The sequence below is a fragment of the Anopheles merus genome, chromosome 2L (assembly GCF_017562075.2).
Source record: "Anopheles merus strain MAF chromosome 2L, AmerM5.1, whole genome shotgun sequence".
NCBI classification, from domain to species: domain Eukaryota; kingdom Metazoa; phylum Arthropoda; class Insecta; order Diptera; family Culicidae; genus Anopheles; species Anopheles merus.
In genome coordinates, this window is record NC_054083.1 from 7,530,475 (window position 1) to 7,546,265 (window position 15,791).

A 15,791-nucleotide genomic window follows, 5' to 3' on the forward strand; every position below is an offset into this window, starting at 1 on the left:
CATGACTACGAACAAACTAATTCTAATAACTAATCCATGATTACAAATTCTTACGGATAAGTCAGATATTTGTTTAATTCAGTGTATTATTTATTAAAGTGAGTGTTACAATACCACAGGACCGTAATAATAAACTAAATAACTAATTAATAAAGTGTATGGCCAAACGACTGGCTTTATCACCAGACACATACGAAATACAGGTGATAAAATAACAGCAATAATAAATAACGTAGGTATCATGGCGAACAAACTACATAAGCCACACATATTGTTCAAGCGATACAAATACACCCTGTTGTATACGTTGTTTGTCAGTCGAAATTGTTTCGCACCTGCAAAAATGTGTGCTATTTTTATTAGGTTTCTTTCATGACTTGTGCATGATCCGAAATGAAGAGTTATGCTATGGTTAGGAGAGGTAACAAATGAAACAAAAAAAAAAAACAACTAGCGAGTAACCTTATACCTACCCAGACCAAACACTCCTCTATATTGCTTTCGTTCGTTGAATTAGTTGTTGATTGTTTTATTTTTATAAACGAGCAAATGCTTTTATATTTATTGAGGAAAAAATTGGAAAGATAGGAGAATATAAGTTAAGACCATCTGGTTTTTATATACACAAAGTCTGTATTGTGTGTCTCCAATAATAATTCGATTCCATGTTCATTCCATGTTCGATAGCTCAAATTTCGTGTTCATTATCGTTCATTAATTAATGACAAGAACATTTAAAACACACTTTTATTTTACAATAAAAGTTTTTATAATCTATGTATGAGCTACTGCGTCTAACATTTAGTAATTGGAATCCATGCTCTATGATTTGTTTCCTTATTTACTCCTTTGTTATTACAATATATTGTAGATTGTTTTGCATTAATGTTGTTATAATTTTATGGTTGACATGCCATTGAATGGGATTTGCCGTACAATTTAAAGTACAATCAAAATCAAAGCTAAATACAATAATTGTCTAATTATAAGTCACTGAAAGCCAAGCCCACTAGTAGTACAGACAGGACTGGGTCGAAAACGCTTGCTAGTTCCATACAAGAAGAAATGCAAAAAGATATAAATATAAATGATGATACAGATAAAAAGAAATGGTAGTAACAACAGTCAGTCTACCAAAAGTTGAATTTGCGGTATCATAGGATTCGTTGGATCATGACCAGATTTGAAGAGCTTTTGAGGAACCAAAAACGTGACAAACAATTCCAAAAATGAACATCCCAATCATTGTACAATCTTGAAGCATTATCCATTAAATACGAAGTATTTGTCAAAAAGGTATGTATGTTGGATAATTGTTGAATGCGTCAACAGTTTCCAATATCTAACGAGGACATAGCGAGTGACAGCATCAGTATAACCACTCGAAATTTGCCCATGATCCCACAAATGATTCTGGGAAAGGTACTTTCTGGAGCTTTGTTTTCGTTCGTTATCAGAACAACAAACGTTTTATAACTAAAAATAGCCTTTTCAGATCTAAGTTTGCTGGACCATTTTCATAATATTAAAAGGTTTTGCAATACAGTTTGCTGCATATTGTTATTTTCTCATACATCCCCGAAGGGAGAAGTACAACTAAAACTACAGAAGTTGTGTTGTGAACATATTTATCATGCTTCGTTCAAACAACCTTCTGGAAAAGGTACCAATTGTCACAAAAGGACTACAGCTTTATTGATTCGGGTCTAATCCCATAACTAACAATCCCAAATCCTGCCCTCATATTGTCTAATGTGAAGAAAAATAGCACAACTCCACAATAAAGGACCGGAGAGTGCAGTAATGAAACTGCTGGTGGGATCAATTTGTGCAAGAACAGTGAAAAGCAAATGAACATATAATACGGTTTGCCTGATGAACTATCTCCTAGAAAAAAGCAAATCAAGTAACCGAATTACTAATGTTAATGTAATCACCTTTCACTGATTAGTTTGTAGAAGTGCGACAACCCGACATGCTCATCCAACATGAATTTTGTTTTTACCATCTAGCAAATAAGTAATTTATCATCAGTCTATTATGCTCGACTTGGTTTATTCTCGCTAACTAGAAATTGAGCAAACTGAGTTCTTTTTTGTTACCTAGCTGTATGACATAAAACAGCGGAAGCATTATTTTGTAAACATATTTATGATACATGTAATTGATACTCCTTTTTCGAGCCTATATAAATATTTTAAGTAACGTTTGAATATTATTTAACTGCAAGTAAACATTTTACGTTCAAATAAAATACTGACGCCTATCTGAACTTTACTCAATCGTAACTAAATATTTGGGTTCGCTAATATTGACGTACGTCTTTCAGGTTCGTTTCTTTGTTGTTGATTTTGTTGCACTTATTATTTTGGAACTTGATTTTAATTCATTGTGCTCTTATTTAATAGTCAATAATTAATCTTCTTCTATATATATAAAAATCTCGTGTCACGGTGTTGTTGCGAGCAACCTCCGAGACGGCTGGATCATTTTCAACGAAACTTTGCCCACCTTATGGTGGTATGAGAATAGGTTTTAAGACATAAAAATCATTCAGATGTTACTCTAAACTTAATTTAATAATGATTTCCTAACTACCATACAAAGAGCAGGATTGTTGTTGTGTTGTATACAGCACTTTGACACTTGGTGTAAGGTGCCTGACGGTTTACACTCGATGATTGGATCCTGAGAGGATACGGGCATGATACAACTATCCCAAGTAAAAAACCAATAATGGAATATTTTAGTCTTTTCGTAATAACTCAGTTTGTCGGGCCAGCTAGTATAAAATAATAAAATGATGGCATATAAATTCTAATCATTTTTGTAAGTGAAGATTCAAACGAAAGGCCTAACTCCATGAAGCAACCGGATAAACTTTGGGGTTTCAATTATTTAGTTACGATTGAATAAGGTTCAGGTAGGCTTCAGTATTGCAGTTGGACGTCAAATGTTTACTAAAAGTTGTAAAAATATTCAATAACACCTCAACATTGTTAACATGGGCTCGAAAACGGTGTAAAAAGTGACATAAACACATCGAAATCTTGTTCTATGCAAGGGAACGAATGTACGGACGGTTTAATGCTCAATGTAACCAACGCTTAGTTTACAAACAGTCGCTAATTAAATTGTTTTTTTTTTTATGTTTACGAATCTTACAGCAACGAAACCAACATTTTTTCTGCTACGCACATACGCATAACAACCACATAGCTATGTTTTATTATTTTCGGGTACTTGCCAATATTGCAACATTCGACACAAAAACGTTGGTTTAAGCTGCTACAGAACTAAAAGTCAATGGACTCTAAATCTGCATAGGACTGTTTTCGTTTATATGTATAAGTAAGGGCACGGCAGCTTTTTGATTACTACCGCCTCTTGCAGATGTTTCCCATTTAACGTGGTCCTCAAAAATGTGGAAGAGAAATTGGGCAAAATCAAACTTTTTCTTTCCACAATGTTTCGTCATGTTTTATGCAATGTTAGCACGTGATACTAAGTTTTCTTTTATTCGTTTTTACATAAACCACATCTTTTGTAGAACTGTCTAAAAGATACAGGTTGCGTGTCATTTTTTCTCCTTGATCGGTGGAACCTAAATATTTATGTTTTGCAGGGAATCATTCTATCGTGTAGGTTGCGTGTGTTTACGGTAGGAGTTTTCGGTTTTCCAAGCTTGAGATCTTAATGTCTTCATCCACCCAGAAACCACACAAAATCCACAAGGAGGAAACTCCATTCAACCCGTTTGCAGTCGGTTTCGGTTAAAAGTTTTATCAGATCTCGTCCTTTTCCGTGAGATTCTCGGAAGTGCGTATGTTGGTGCTTTACGTCGTGGATAGCAAGATGGTGGTTAAATGGCTGGTCGAAATTCTTGTCCATCGTGTTAGGTTAACCGTTGGATGTCGATGTTTGTTCATCGTAAAAAAAGAGCTTGAAAAGGAAGCAGACTAGAAAATGGTAGCTAGACGCATGTCATTTCGATTGTCCTTGGTTGATTGTTCGGACTACAAACAGTGAAAAGCTGAAGCGTTTACGTTTCTGAAAAGGGTTGAATATGTTGCGATCTCAGATAAGTTTCTAAAGTGCTAGACAAAAACTAGTGGTCCGAGATACTTAAGCATGAACATGAGGCTGGTTTCCCTTTCTGTGCTTTTTGAAACCAATGACGTATGTTGTTTCAATTGAAAAACTTTATTTTTCTGTACGATTCAATTAAAAAGTATTCATGAATTGGGTAAGTAGTCAACAAACATTTATATTGTCTGTGAGTTGGTATGCTTTATTTCGCCCACTGCTTGTTATCTTTTGTGGGAAGCTTGTAGCCGTGGCCTTTGAACCATTTTATTGTTTATTGAAAAAATAAAAAAGTGTGTATGGACTTACAAAAAATTGTATGTCGATATTTTCATGCTTCGCTGCATGCATTTTTCATACCGTTAGGTCATTTCATTGCTTTTCAAAACTATAGATGTTATTTTTTCAGATTTTTAAAAGTGTCTTTATAACTTGTTTTAAAGGTTTTATAAGTTTTATAAAAATAATAGTTGAATTTCATTTTTGAAGTACAAAAAACAGGTTATTGTTCTGAAATTGCTAACCAAAATATGTAGAAAGATTTTTCAAAAATCTATAATACAAATTTTAGTAACGACTCACGGTGCGTTTAAGTGTGTGCTACATTACATGAGCTTTATTCAATGTTTCAGCACTTAAAAATTATTTTATTAAAGTTTCAACGGTTCAGATAATTTTGCAAATTTAGACAAGGTGATGGTATAGGAAAAAATATACAAAGAAATGTATAATAGTGACATACTTTTAAATCCTTTCTCGTTACTTCTTCATCAATTAAGATTCTTTCTAGGGATTAAATTGCACAGGGTTGACTTCATCCTGTTAAGAATGTGGTAAAAAGCGCAAATTAGATTTCATGTCATCACGATGCTTCACAAGAAATCTATGAGAGTGAAGGTGGCGAGAAAATCGTCTCGTTTGTAACCAGTGTCAGCTTTTACTGCTGTTTCTTTTTTAATAGAGTAATGCCATAGCGAATCTTGGCGACCAAATCGAACGGCAGAGCTTGAACATTTTATTTTTTCAGATCGTGCCTTTAGCCGTGATTCTGCCATTGGAGAATTTTTCAAATTGGTCTCAACATACCATCCCACGTACTCGGGGGACTGGTTTACGAGTGTTTCGTTAGGGACACAAAAACAGTGCCAAATGGTTGCCGGGTCTGGTTATATCTTTACAATCTAATTTTGTGTTTTTATTACCAACTGGAGAATGGCATTGTTTTTCTTTTGGTTTGTTTTACGCAACATTTTATCTAGACCTTAGCAACAGGAAAAGGTAAGCGTTAATTATATTAATATCTGGTACTTTTGAAGTTTCATTTATTTACATTCTTCAAAGTTCCTCGCAAGATGAGAAAAAGTGTGAAGAGAATTGCACAATAAAGAAACAGCCGGGGGGATCAGGAACAGGAGGGTGGTAAGGTGTAAGAATAAACTTTTGTTTTACTTTTTTATAAATGTAAAAGTGATGCGTTGTCCAAAGGATTCTCTAAGTCTTCTTCTTCTTCTTCTTTATCGGCGTAACAACTGCAATCGATCTAGACCTATGTCCTATATTTAAATGTAAACATGTTATCCAATAAAGTAGCATATAATCTGGTTTTTGAAGAATATATGCAACTCCAGCGAGTACTTTCACATTTGAACTGTCTCGTGAATTAAGTTTGCCTTTATAACTAAATATATTTCAAACTGAATGTGACTTAATAATGTTATTTATATGGATGACCCTTGATACTGTGGATAGTATGTTTCTTTATTTTAATTCATAAAATGTAATAACATACTTGACCAACGATCATTAATCATCCCCTTTCTGATGGTTCAATCGTAATCATTATTATCTGGAATAATACACCTGAATTTGTCTTTATCGAAAATATGTGTTCACAATCTTCCTCACTTCACTGCGATTGAGTCATTGAGCCAAGCAAAAACATAGCGTGTTTTAAATAATATAATTTACCTATTCTGAGAGAATGGTTATTACAGGCTCGAACATTGCCCTACGCCTAGTCAAGCAGCTGCTGTTATGTGTTATTATTTTCAAAAAAACTATCCTTCAAATGCGGCATATCTCAGTAACACTTTCGCAAAGCGATAAAAAATCTATCAAATCAAAAAGTATTTAAAAACGGATTAAGCGTGTAGATACATGTATAAAACATATTATTTGTTAAATAAAGCAAATATCAAACAGCAATTCATAGATCATGTTAAATAAAATATTTCTATTAACTTTTGTTGATTTGCTCAACAATTTTCAAATAGAATAATGTAATTTACAAAACCTCTGAATGGTAAAGCGTTTTCTGTCGCACACTAATCAGTGTTTAGAGAAGAATATTCCTTGAACCAGGCATTACACGAAAATTGCTCATTTGGCCCCTAAGGTCAAGGGCAAATTAAAACCGAGTTGATTATTTTAACATCGCTTGCTAGCGATTCGATGGAATGCTATCAAATTTGGATGCTCTGATCGTTCATTCCCCAAACATCTGCTGTGATGGTGAGGTGTCTGGTACTGTTCGCAAAATAGGCCGCAAGTAGAATAACGAGGCCCTGGGGTAGCTTGCATAGGATAGCTCCCATCCAGGGATTTTTTTATTTCGATAAATCCCCACAACGCTCAGTGCAGGATGGAACTTTGTGGTGTGTTTCTGTGAGTAACAAGTTTCAGCGATTCCACGACCTCTACTCTCGGTAATTGTAATTTAATCCTCTGTTTCTGTGGTGTTGTTTCTACTCAGGCAACGGACGGCCATGCTGATCGCAGTTCTAATTACCGGGAGCTTTGTTCTGTCAAATTGTGCAACTATACCGTCAACTCTAAATTGTATTCACAACGTTGCAAGGTGCAAATTTGTCGGAGCTTCCGAGCGGATACTCAATGACCATCAGCTACCCACATACCAGCTGGCGATAAGTGGGTATGACGGGAAATCGAATATCACGGTTTCATTCATAGACAGTGTGCTGGAGTACGTCCCCGAATTGGTCTTTGCATCACTTCCAAATGTTACTGATATTCAGTTAACCAGGACGCAGACATGCATTCTGCATGAGAGAGCTTTTCACGGGTTAGAGCATGTTGACGCAATTATGATAGCAGAAAATCCAATACAGGCCCTGCCGCAAACCATCTTCCATGGATTATATACGCTACGAACACTAAAGCTTATCGATATCGGCCTGACAACAGTTGCTTCCGAATGGTTTCGTGATCTAACTTTGATGGATTCCTTGATCGTGTCAAACAATCGCATAACAACGTTAGAACCCAATGTGTTTCAATATTGTCCAAACATCCGGGATTTAGATTTATCAGCTAATTTAATTGAAAGTTTGCCAGAAACGGTATTTGATTCACTAAGTGATGTGGAGTCTATAAAACTGGATAGTAATCGCTTGGAGAATGCACCAGAAAATCTGTTCTCCAACACAGGCGATCTACGAACAATAACTCTCAGTAACAATTCCCTAACACTTATTTCGCCTATTTTACTGCGAAACCTAAGCAATCTAGAGGAGCTTAACTTGCGTTGGAATCAGATAGAAGATTTTCAGCTGCTGTTTTTCCCGTCGATTCAACCATTTGCCCTAGATCTGCGAAATAATTTGCTCACTTATTTTGATCGAACCATGCTCACTGTGCTAGAAAATCTTGATGCCATATGGCTCAATAATAATCGCATTAGTGGCATCGCGCCTGATACGTTTCATGACGCGGTCAACACGACGTTGATCGAACTCAATGATAACTATCTGGAAGAGCTACCAGTGGAGCTACTGGCTGGGCTCACCCATTTGCGGGTATTTGCGGCTAGCAATAATAAAATAAAGTCAGTCCCAGAGGAGCTATTCCTTGAGAATCTGGAGGTGAAGGAGATACACCTATCAAGCAATTTGATCGAAACTTTTCCATCGAAGTTTTTCGCCGAACTTCCCATCCTAGAGGCGTTGTATCTCGACCGAAACAACCTCATAGAGATACAGGAAGATGCTTTTGTGGATTGTCCGATTCTACGTGTTATAGAATTGAGCTATAATCACCTGGTCTCAATGCCACCGCGTATTTTTCAAAAACAGCAAGAAAGCATTGAATCGCTTGAGGCCAAGGCTAACCTTTTGTCAAGTATAGAGTTTGTGAAAAACTTAAAGCATCTCAAAACCTTAAACCTTGAAGGAAACCAAGTGAGCGAGCTGCAGGGAGGAGAATTCAACGGCTCGTCCAATATAACTCATTTGATGTTGGCGTATAATCATTTGCATCGGTTGTCGAATGAAAGTTTCCAAGGTCTCTATAACCTACAGGTGTTAAACTTGTCAAATAATACAATTAACTATATCGACCCTGATACATTCGTCGGGATACGAACTCTTCATGAGCTTTATCTTAACGGAAATGATATAGCCAGCCTACCAGAAGATGTATTTGTTTCTCTGGTGGCGCTCGAGAAGCTTTCGTTGCGAGACAATGGGCTTGAACAGATTTCAGTCAGGATAATACAAAACCTACCTCGTCTAAAACACCTCGATCTATCTAACAATCCGATAGCAAACATTCCAGACCAATTTCTTCAACGGAACATGAACCTAGAACGACTGTCGTTAAACGAGGTACGCCTGCAGCGACTCAGTAAAAAAATTATACCCGAACCAAAGCTGATGAAATATATCAGCCTAGAAAGGTGCTCCATCGTAGAGATTGACCCGGAAGCATTTTGGTTGTTTGGTTCGGTGTACTCATCGGAGGTATATTTGCGCGAAAACGAGCTAACTATTCTTCCGAAAGGATTGTTCCGCACTTCTCAGATGTTGTCAGTGTTGGATTTGTCGTTCAATCGTCTCACTCATTTGAACCCGGATACTTTTGCTTCCAATAGCTCGTTGCGTGAGCTTTACCTGGAAGGTAACAATATTCGCCAGCTGGCGGCAGGAGATTTAGCCATTTTCCATAGCCTCAAGATACTGAACTTGAGAAATAACTGTATTGAATGGATTCCCGAAGGTACGTTCGAGGGGTTAGATAATTTGGAAATCCTGGATATAGGCTACAATAAGCTGACACAGCTACCGTTACATGTGTTTGCCAACCTGATCAACCTGCAAATCATTAGCCTTGGTGGAATGCTGCTGCAATCACTTGACAGGGACTTATTTATCAACCAGTCCAATCTAGAGAAGGTTTTTCTACAAGATAATATGTTGTATAAATTAGAGAACGATTTGTTTCGGAACAATGTTTTAATGACGCATTTGAGTATCGCCAACAATTCTTTCGCCAGCTTTCCATTGCACAATTATAAACAACTTAATGAATCTCTGCGTTTCCTTCACATGTCAGACAACATGATTGATTCTTTCATTGTTACACCGGCATTAACTGAGTTAAAGGCATCACGCAACAACATCTCACTCATTTTGGCAATGGCCAATGTGGAACCGTCTCTGGTTAACATCGACCTATCATCTAATCGGCTTTCTTCGATGGAACAACTCAAAGATTTTAAGCATCTGGAGTCATTAAATGTAGCTCATAATCCGCTAGTTCTGTTTGATTTTACACAACTAGGTGTGTTCTACAAGCTTAATCATTTCAACGCTTCCTCTTTGGATGTGCCATCGTTAAATCTAACAACCGATGGTATGTTGCTACCAACATTAACCAGCCTAGATTTGTCCAACAATGGGTTACTTACGGTATCGGTAGAATTTTTAAGAAGTTTTCCACGGCTTGCAAGTCTCTATCTTCAAAACAATCCCCTACGCGATTTTAATTATCAATTCTTCTTTGAAGTGTTGCCATCGTTAAGCCTTCTTGGACTAGACCCATGAAAAAGAAATAGACGAAATAGCAAGAATCTAGGATGGTATACATTGTATAGTCTGTAATCGGGACATTATAATGAACACAAAGCTGGGTTTAAATGCTATCTATTGCATAAATCGCAAATAATATGAAATAGGTTTAAAAAACAGATACATTTGAAGAGCTATTGAAAGAATACTGGGATATTTGTAAAAGATTTAAACTGACTTAAAATAAAACAAAACTGCAGAAATATATGTATGTTATTTTATGACGAACATGGTAATAAAGTTTAACAAAAAAAAACGAAGTAAGCTTTTTAAAAAAAAATGTAGTTTAGTCGGTATGACTTTAAGTCTGGCGCAAGAAACATATTATATTTTTATACCTTGTTAAAGAACGTGATGCATTTTTACTAAATCATTTTTGCCGTCTTGACGTAAACGTGGCCGTCTTAACAATACGGCCCAAGTCGTTCCTAAATAAATCAAAGGATACATTATTCTTCTTACATCCATTTTCAATCTTATTTTGTGCTGCTTTTCTAGTTGTATACATGCACAGAAAGAGTTCATTATGAAATAAGAACAATAACATTTGATTGCCATACGACAAAACAAATTAAGCAGAAATGTAAAGATAAAAACTGTATATTATAAGTATAATTGGGTTAGTTACCCGAGAAAATTCGATTAACGTCTCTTCAAAGAGATTAATCAGAGTCTTCTATGGTGGCCATAGCTTCCTCAAACCTATCTCCAGACAAAAAAAAAAAGAAATAAAGTGAGACATGCACTAAAAAAAGAAGTAGATCTTATAATGAAATAATTTCATTTCATTGTTGAAAAATTTGAACACTGTAATATTTTAGATTAATTCTAAAAAATATGGCAATTAAATGTTGTTTCAAAAGATGAAATCTTAATTGAGAGCCACGTGCATTCAAATTGTTTTTTGTTTTTATTTGTCTTTTCAAGTATATGGTTTCAAAAGCATTTCTTGCTTTTGATTTGTAAAAAGAAGCTAATGCAAAAAATCAACCTGTAGAATTTAAAAGTGCAGTATGCTCCAGAGTTCCGTTTTCTCGTGGATTCCAAGATACGCTGTTTTCAACAATTGAAACATAAATTGATAAATTCGAATGAAATATCTTGTTACTGCAGTTTTAAAAGAATGAATAACTTGGCTTATTGTACACCATCCCCTCCTTGTCCATATTTATGTTATTCTACATAAAACCGGGATGTTCGACTCAAGCAGATATTTGAGTTTCGCTAATGTCTTCGGAACGCATTAACCGCGTAATTCGAGTGGAGACTGTAATCCATTCAACATTTAAAATTGATTTCGTTTTTCAATTTACATTTTCACAAAGCGAATCTAAACATCGTGTTTGAAACTTTACAATTATCCAGCGGGAAAAAGCGAAATAAATTACGGAGGTTATAGCAATTTCTGATGCGACCAACTACAAAATGGAATGCGTAATTCTTTCCATAATGGAGTCGTGTGTATGAAGATAAAACCATAAATCTTCCTTTTTCACGAGATAGCCTTTCGCGAGGTATCTAGAAAACGCGTGCTTGGTTTATGTCTGCATGGTTTGAATTGTGTATAGGTGTTAGTAGCTTCTCGCGGCAATATTCAACAGGAAACTATGCTCACGGGAAGTAAATGCTAAACAGGAAAACGTAGTTTACTTTTGGCAAGAGAAGAATATAAAGAATCAAATATACTATAACTTAGACAATATACAGGAAATAAAACATACAAATAAAAATATATTCATATTTCACTTTCTTCACGGGATGTATACATGTATTAGCAAGCTCGAACAGGCGCATTCGTAATAAGTTTATATAGTGCAAGGTCAAACAAATAAGAAAGCTATACATATTCTATGCATCGCTTTCCCTATAGAGCTCGGTCCGGCCCACACTGGACACCAATTAGTGACAAGACATTAAACGAATACTTGGAACTGTATAAACATCATTAGACACAAATCTGTGGGCGATAAATTAGTCGCACCTGGTGGGAAGCACTTATCATGCCTAATGCCTCTAATTAAGTGGAATAAAAGGCATAATTTCTAAAATTCGACTCGAACCTATAAGAAGTTAAATATTAATGAGCCATGAAGTGTGTGTTAGTAGATTAATGGACTTTAGAATCATATATCGAATAAGAGATAAATTTTATTCAGAAGGAAGAATTGTTTGTATAAATAATTATTTTTTATTTAGACGACGGTTCTCATATTTCAATTACCAACAACGAATCTTGTATACGCGAAACTCTGAAATAAACTGCATGAAAAGTTTGAAAATAATCGAAACAAAGGAATAGCGTTAAAAGTTGCATACAATATCAGACTTTCGGTAAAACTGTTTCGGAAGGTTTAGGTGGTATGTAAAATAAAATCGTTTCTCCACCGCGAGTTGTGTGAAGTGAAAAAATTCAAATGAATTCAGTTAATCGTTTTTTAATGCAAATACAGATAAATGAATCGTATGAAAGACTGTCACTACTCTAAAGAATGAATGTGAAATCAGATAGTCACTTATAAGCTCGGGATAATAAAAAATATTTATAAAGCCTGGCTTTGAGTTATGGGGTTTCAGTTGACTCAACTTCAAATATCATGCTGCTTGTTCAAGTACCAAAGCCTATTAAACGCTTGGAATGAGAAAATATTGAAATAAATCCATCAGCTCCATCTTTCATCGCCGTCCTTTGTGTTTGATAAATACCATTCCTGTACAGCTTTTTCGACGCAAATCACGTTTGAGAATTTAACGTTACAAATTTATAAGACTGGTATTTTAATCATCTAATTTGAATGAGTGCTTGCAAAAAAGCTTGAAGACAATAGATATTTTTTAAAACTTCAAAGACACTTTTTGAAGGGTATACTATAAGGAATTCCAATCCATAAGCCAAAGAAACATGTTTGAATTTCTAGATCATGTCCACAATCCCCATCATACTTTTACAACTTGAATATTTTTATTATTATTATTATTATTATTATTATTATTATTTATTTTAATCTTCAACCGGCCGTATGGCCTAATTGAGATGTAACAGTTCAATTGAAAAAAAAAAACACATAGCAAAAACAAGATTTGGATCGCAATTCACTGCGGCCACGGCAAAAGCCGGAGACGTTCCTTGAAGCACTGAGTTGAGATGTCGAAGTCGAAGCAATCCGAGACAGTGTTGAAGACAGCCGACATGCGGAACATAGGGTCCGACCGACTAGCACTGGAACGGGGTTGAGCGAGCCGTAGAGTTTCTCTAGACCTAAGTGTTCGGGATAGTGCATAGATATCGACTCGATGCAACAAAGGCGATGAGTCGATAGAGCCATTTAGCAATCCAGCGATGAAAGAGCACTGTGAATTGCGTCTTCTAACCGAAAGAGGTTCAAGGCCTAGAAGACGGCACCGCGCAGCATACGGAGGAAGATTATTGCGATCCTGCCAGGGAAGTAGGCGTAGGAAATATCGTGTTGTTGTTGAAATTTGTGGTAAAATAGAAATATTTGTACCCTTTTGTTCATTTTAATGCTTCATCTTCATAACTTTTACATTTTTACATATCATATCTGCAGTAAAGCATCAATCCCAAATAGATCAATAACAGTTTTCTTATTAGTCGTGCAATAGGGCAAATTATGGGTTGAATTTTACGTTTCATGAGACTGATACATCCACCTTAGAGAACTTTTAGGAACAATTTACATCTTCTTTAATTGAAAAATGACGGCACCACAGGAATATTTAACTAAGAAATCTAGTAGTAATCGATAAAATTTTAAAGAAGCAAACCAAAAATCCACTCTTGTTAACTCATTGCACTTATCTTATGCACTTATGCACTAGTAAAATAATTGACAAAGGTCGCACTATATCGTATTTATTTAAATTGTCTCATCCGGACCTTATCTCCTAATCAAAGACTGACTATCAGGCCTACTTACTTACTGATCCGACGCAACAACCGCTTTGCGGTCTTGGCCCGGCCCAGAAGTGTCCGAAACCGGTTACGGTCTCGCGCCGTCGTCTGCCAGTCCGTTATCCCGGCCCCAATGGCTGATGCCTCCACGCCATCTTGCCCCCTCAATTTGGGCCTACCACGCCTCCTCTGTCCTTGTGGACGGTCTAAAAAGACTTTACGGGCTGGATGGTCCGTTTCCATGCGTACAACATGACCAGCCCACCGGAGCCTGGCGAGCTTGATACGCTGCACGACAGTGAGGTCGCCGTACATCTCATATAGCTCGTCATTATAGCGGCTCCTTCATTGTCCTTCCACACATACGGGGCCAAGTATCCTTCTGACAATCTTCCTCTCGAACATCTCCTCTCGGTTTCATCAGATTTTTACAGTGTCCATGTCTCAGAGGCGTATACTATAAAGGTACTATATAGTCCCAGCTTCCTTCGTCGCGACTGGCTCTTTGAGGTGTACTGATTTCTCAGACTGTAGAATGATCGGTTGGCAGCCAGCATCCTTGCGCGCAACTTAGCTTCCATGCTATTGTCGTTGCTGATCTTTGAGCCAAGATGGATGAATTGTGGGACGAATTGTGTTTGAAATGATTATTTAAAAAATATGCATTTAAAAATGATCAAAAAATTCAAATAACATATTTTAAGAGGGTTTACAGTAATAAACAAAAATAAATAATTTGTAGAATAGAACTTATTTCGATGGAATTTAAATTTTTATTTACCCTATTAGTGACCCCATATTTCTTTGCAACCTTTGATATGACGTTGTCCATGTGAGGGCTTTAAGTAAGTTTATCATTGAAAATTATTCCTAGATCTACTCAGATTTTTAGATACACTTTTTCTGTTTGTCTTAATTGATACAAATTTAGAGTGGATTTTGCAGTTTGGATTGGATACTAGGCAGTTTTTTTTCATATGGAGTTTGACAGTTGGTAGCTGAAATCGTGTCAACATACCATATAAAACCACGCCAAACAGTCTAAGATTTGTAGCCTAGACTATTTTAACATGATAAATATGTAAACCAACACCGATTCTTGCCAAGCTCGATCAGGTTAGTTCATGAAGGTTTTTTTTGTTTTGCTGAGGTATAAATATTTTGTCAAGAAAGGTTAGAAATTTGTAGGCACTATTTTAAAACTTATTAAAAGTAGTATTACTCATTTCAAACAGAAACAACAGAAAACAAAAAGGATTTAAAAATATAACTTTGTTTGTACCCATATGCTGAAATCCAATATGGTTTCAATAACGGCTTTAACTACTGTGGTGGATTAACGGCATGCGATATCCTAAATCCGCCACTAATTCTAATATGATTTTCGAAAATGTAAAGAATGTTCATTTGACGAAATGTACCGGTCACTTTGGGAATTCGAATATCTTTGGACACCGTACCATTCGAAACACATGCTTTACTAATAATTCGTAAATGAAGGATTTTTTCTTTACTAAAACTAAAATAACGAAACTAAAACTAAAATAAAACTGATTTCCTTGCGTAAGGGATATTAAACATCAAGAGAAAATATTTTACTCTGATTTTTTTTACAAAACTCCCAAATGATGCAAATATATTCAAATGTATGGCAACTTATGCAGCCAATCTTATTAAATATATGTAGCACACATGGACACCATTTTCTGCTGCTGTCAATATCGAATTCGCTTTTTACCTGTGAATATTTGCATCTGCTGTGAACGCGTAACATGTGACACGGAAAATTAATTGTTTTTGTTTTGCCGAAATACGTATGAGATTCAGACGATGAATTCATTCAAAAATGCGTAGGTGTTCTTATATCTTTATCATTGCCTTCTTTGAAATCTATATCGTACACGAGCTAATTAATTACAAAAATGTTCCAC

At 35.9% G+C, this 15,791-nt stretch overlaps 2 protein-coding genes across 3 annotated transcripts in view; both read left to right on the forward strand.

Annotated features, from left to right (window-relative positions):
- LOC121594004 (G-protein coupled receptor dmsr-1) overlaps nucleotides 1–15,791 on the forward strand; it is a 69,508-nt gene that overhangs the window by 11,403 nt on the left and 42,314 nt on the right. The gene's annotated exons all lie outside the window — the stretch shown is intronic.
- Nucleotides 6,543–10,155, forward strand: LOC121594000 (protein artichoke-like). The gene is made up of 2 exons (XM_041916830.1): nucleotides 6,543–6,750; nucleotides 6,839–10,155. The coding sequence occupies exons 1-2, from the start codon at nucleotides 6,728–6,730 to the stop codon at nucleotides 9,924–9,926; spliced, it is 3,111 nt and encodes a 1,036-aa protein (XP_041772764.1). The 5' UTR covers nucleotides 6,543–6,727; the 3' UTR covers nucleotides 9,927–10,155.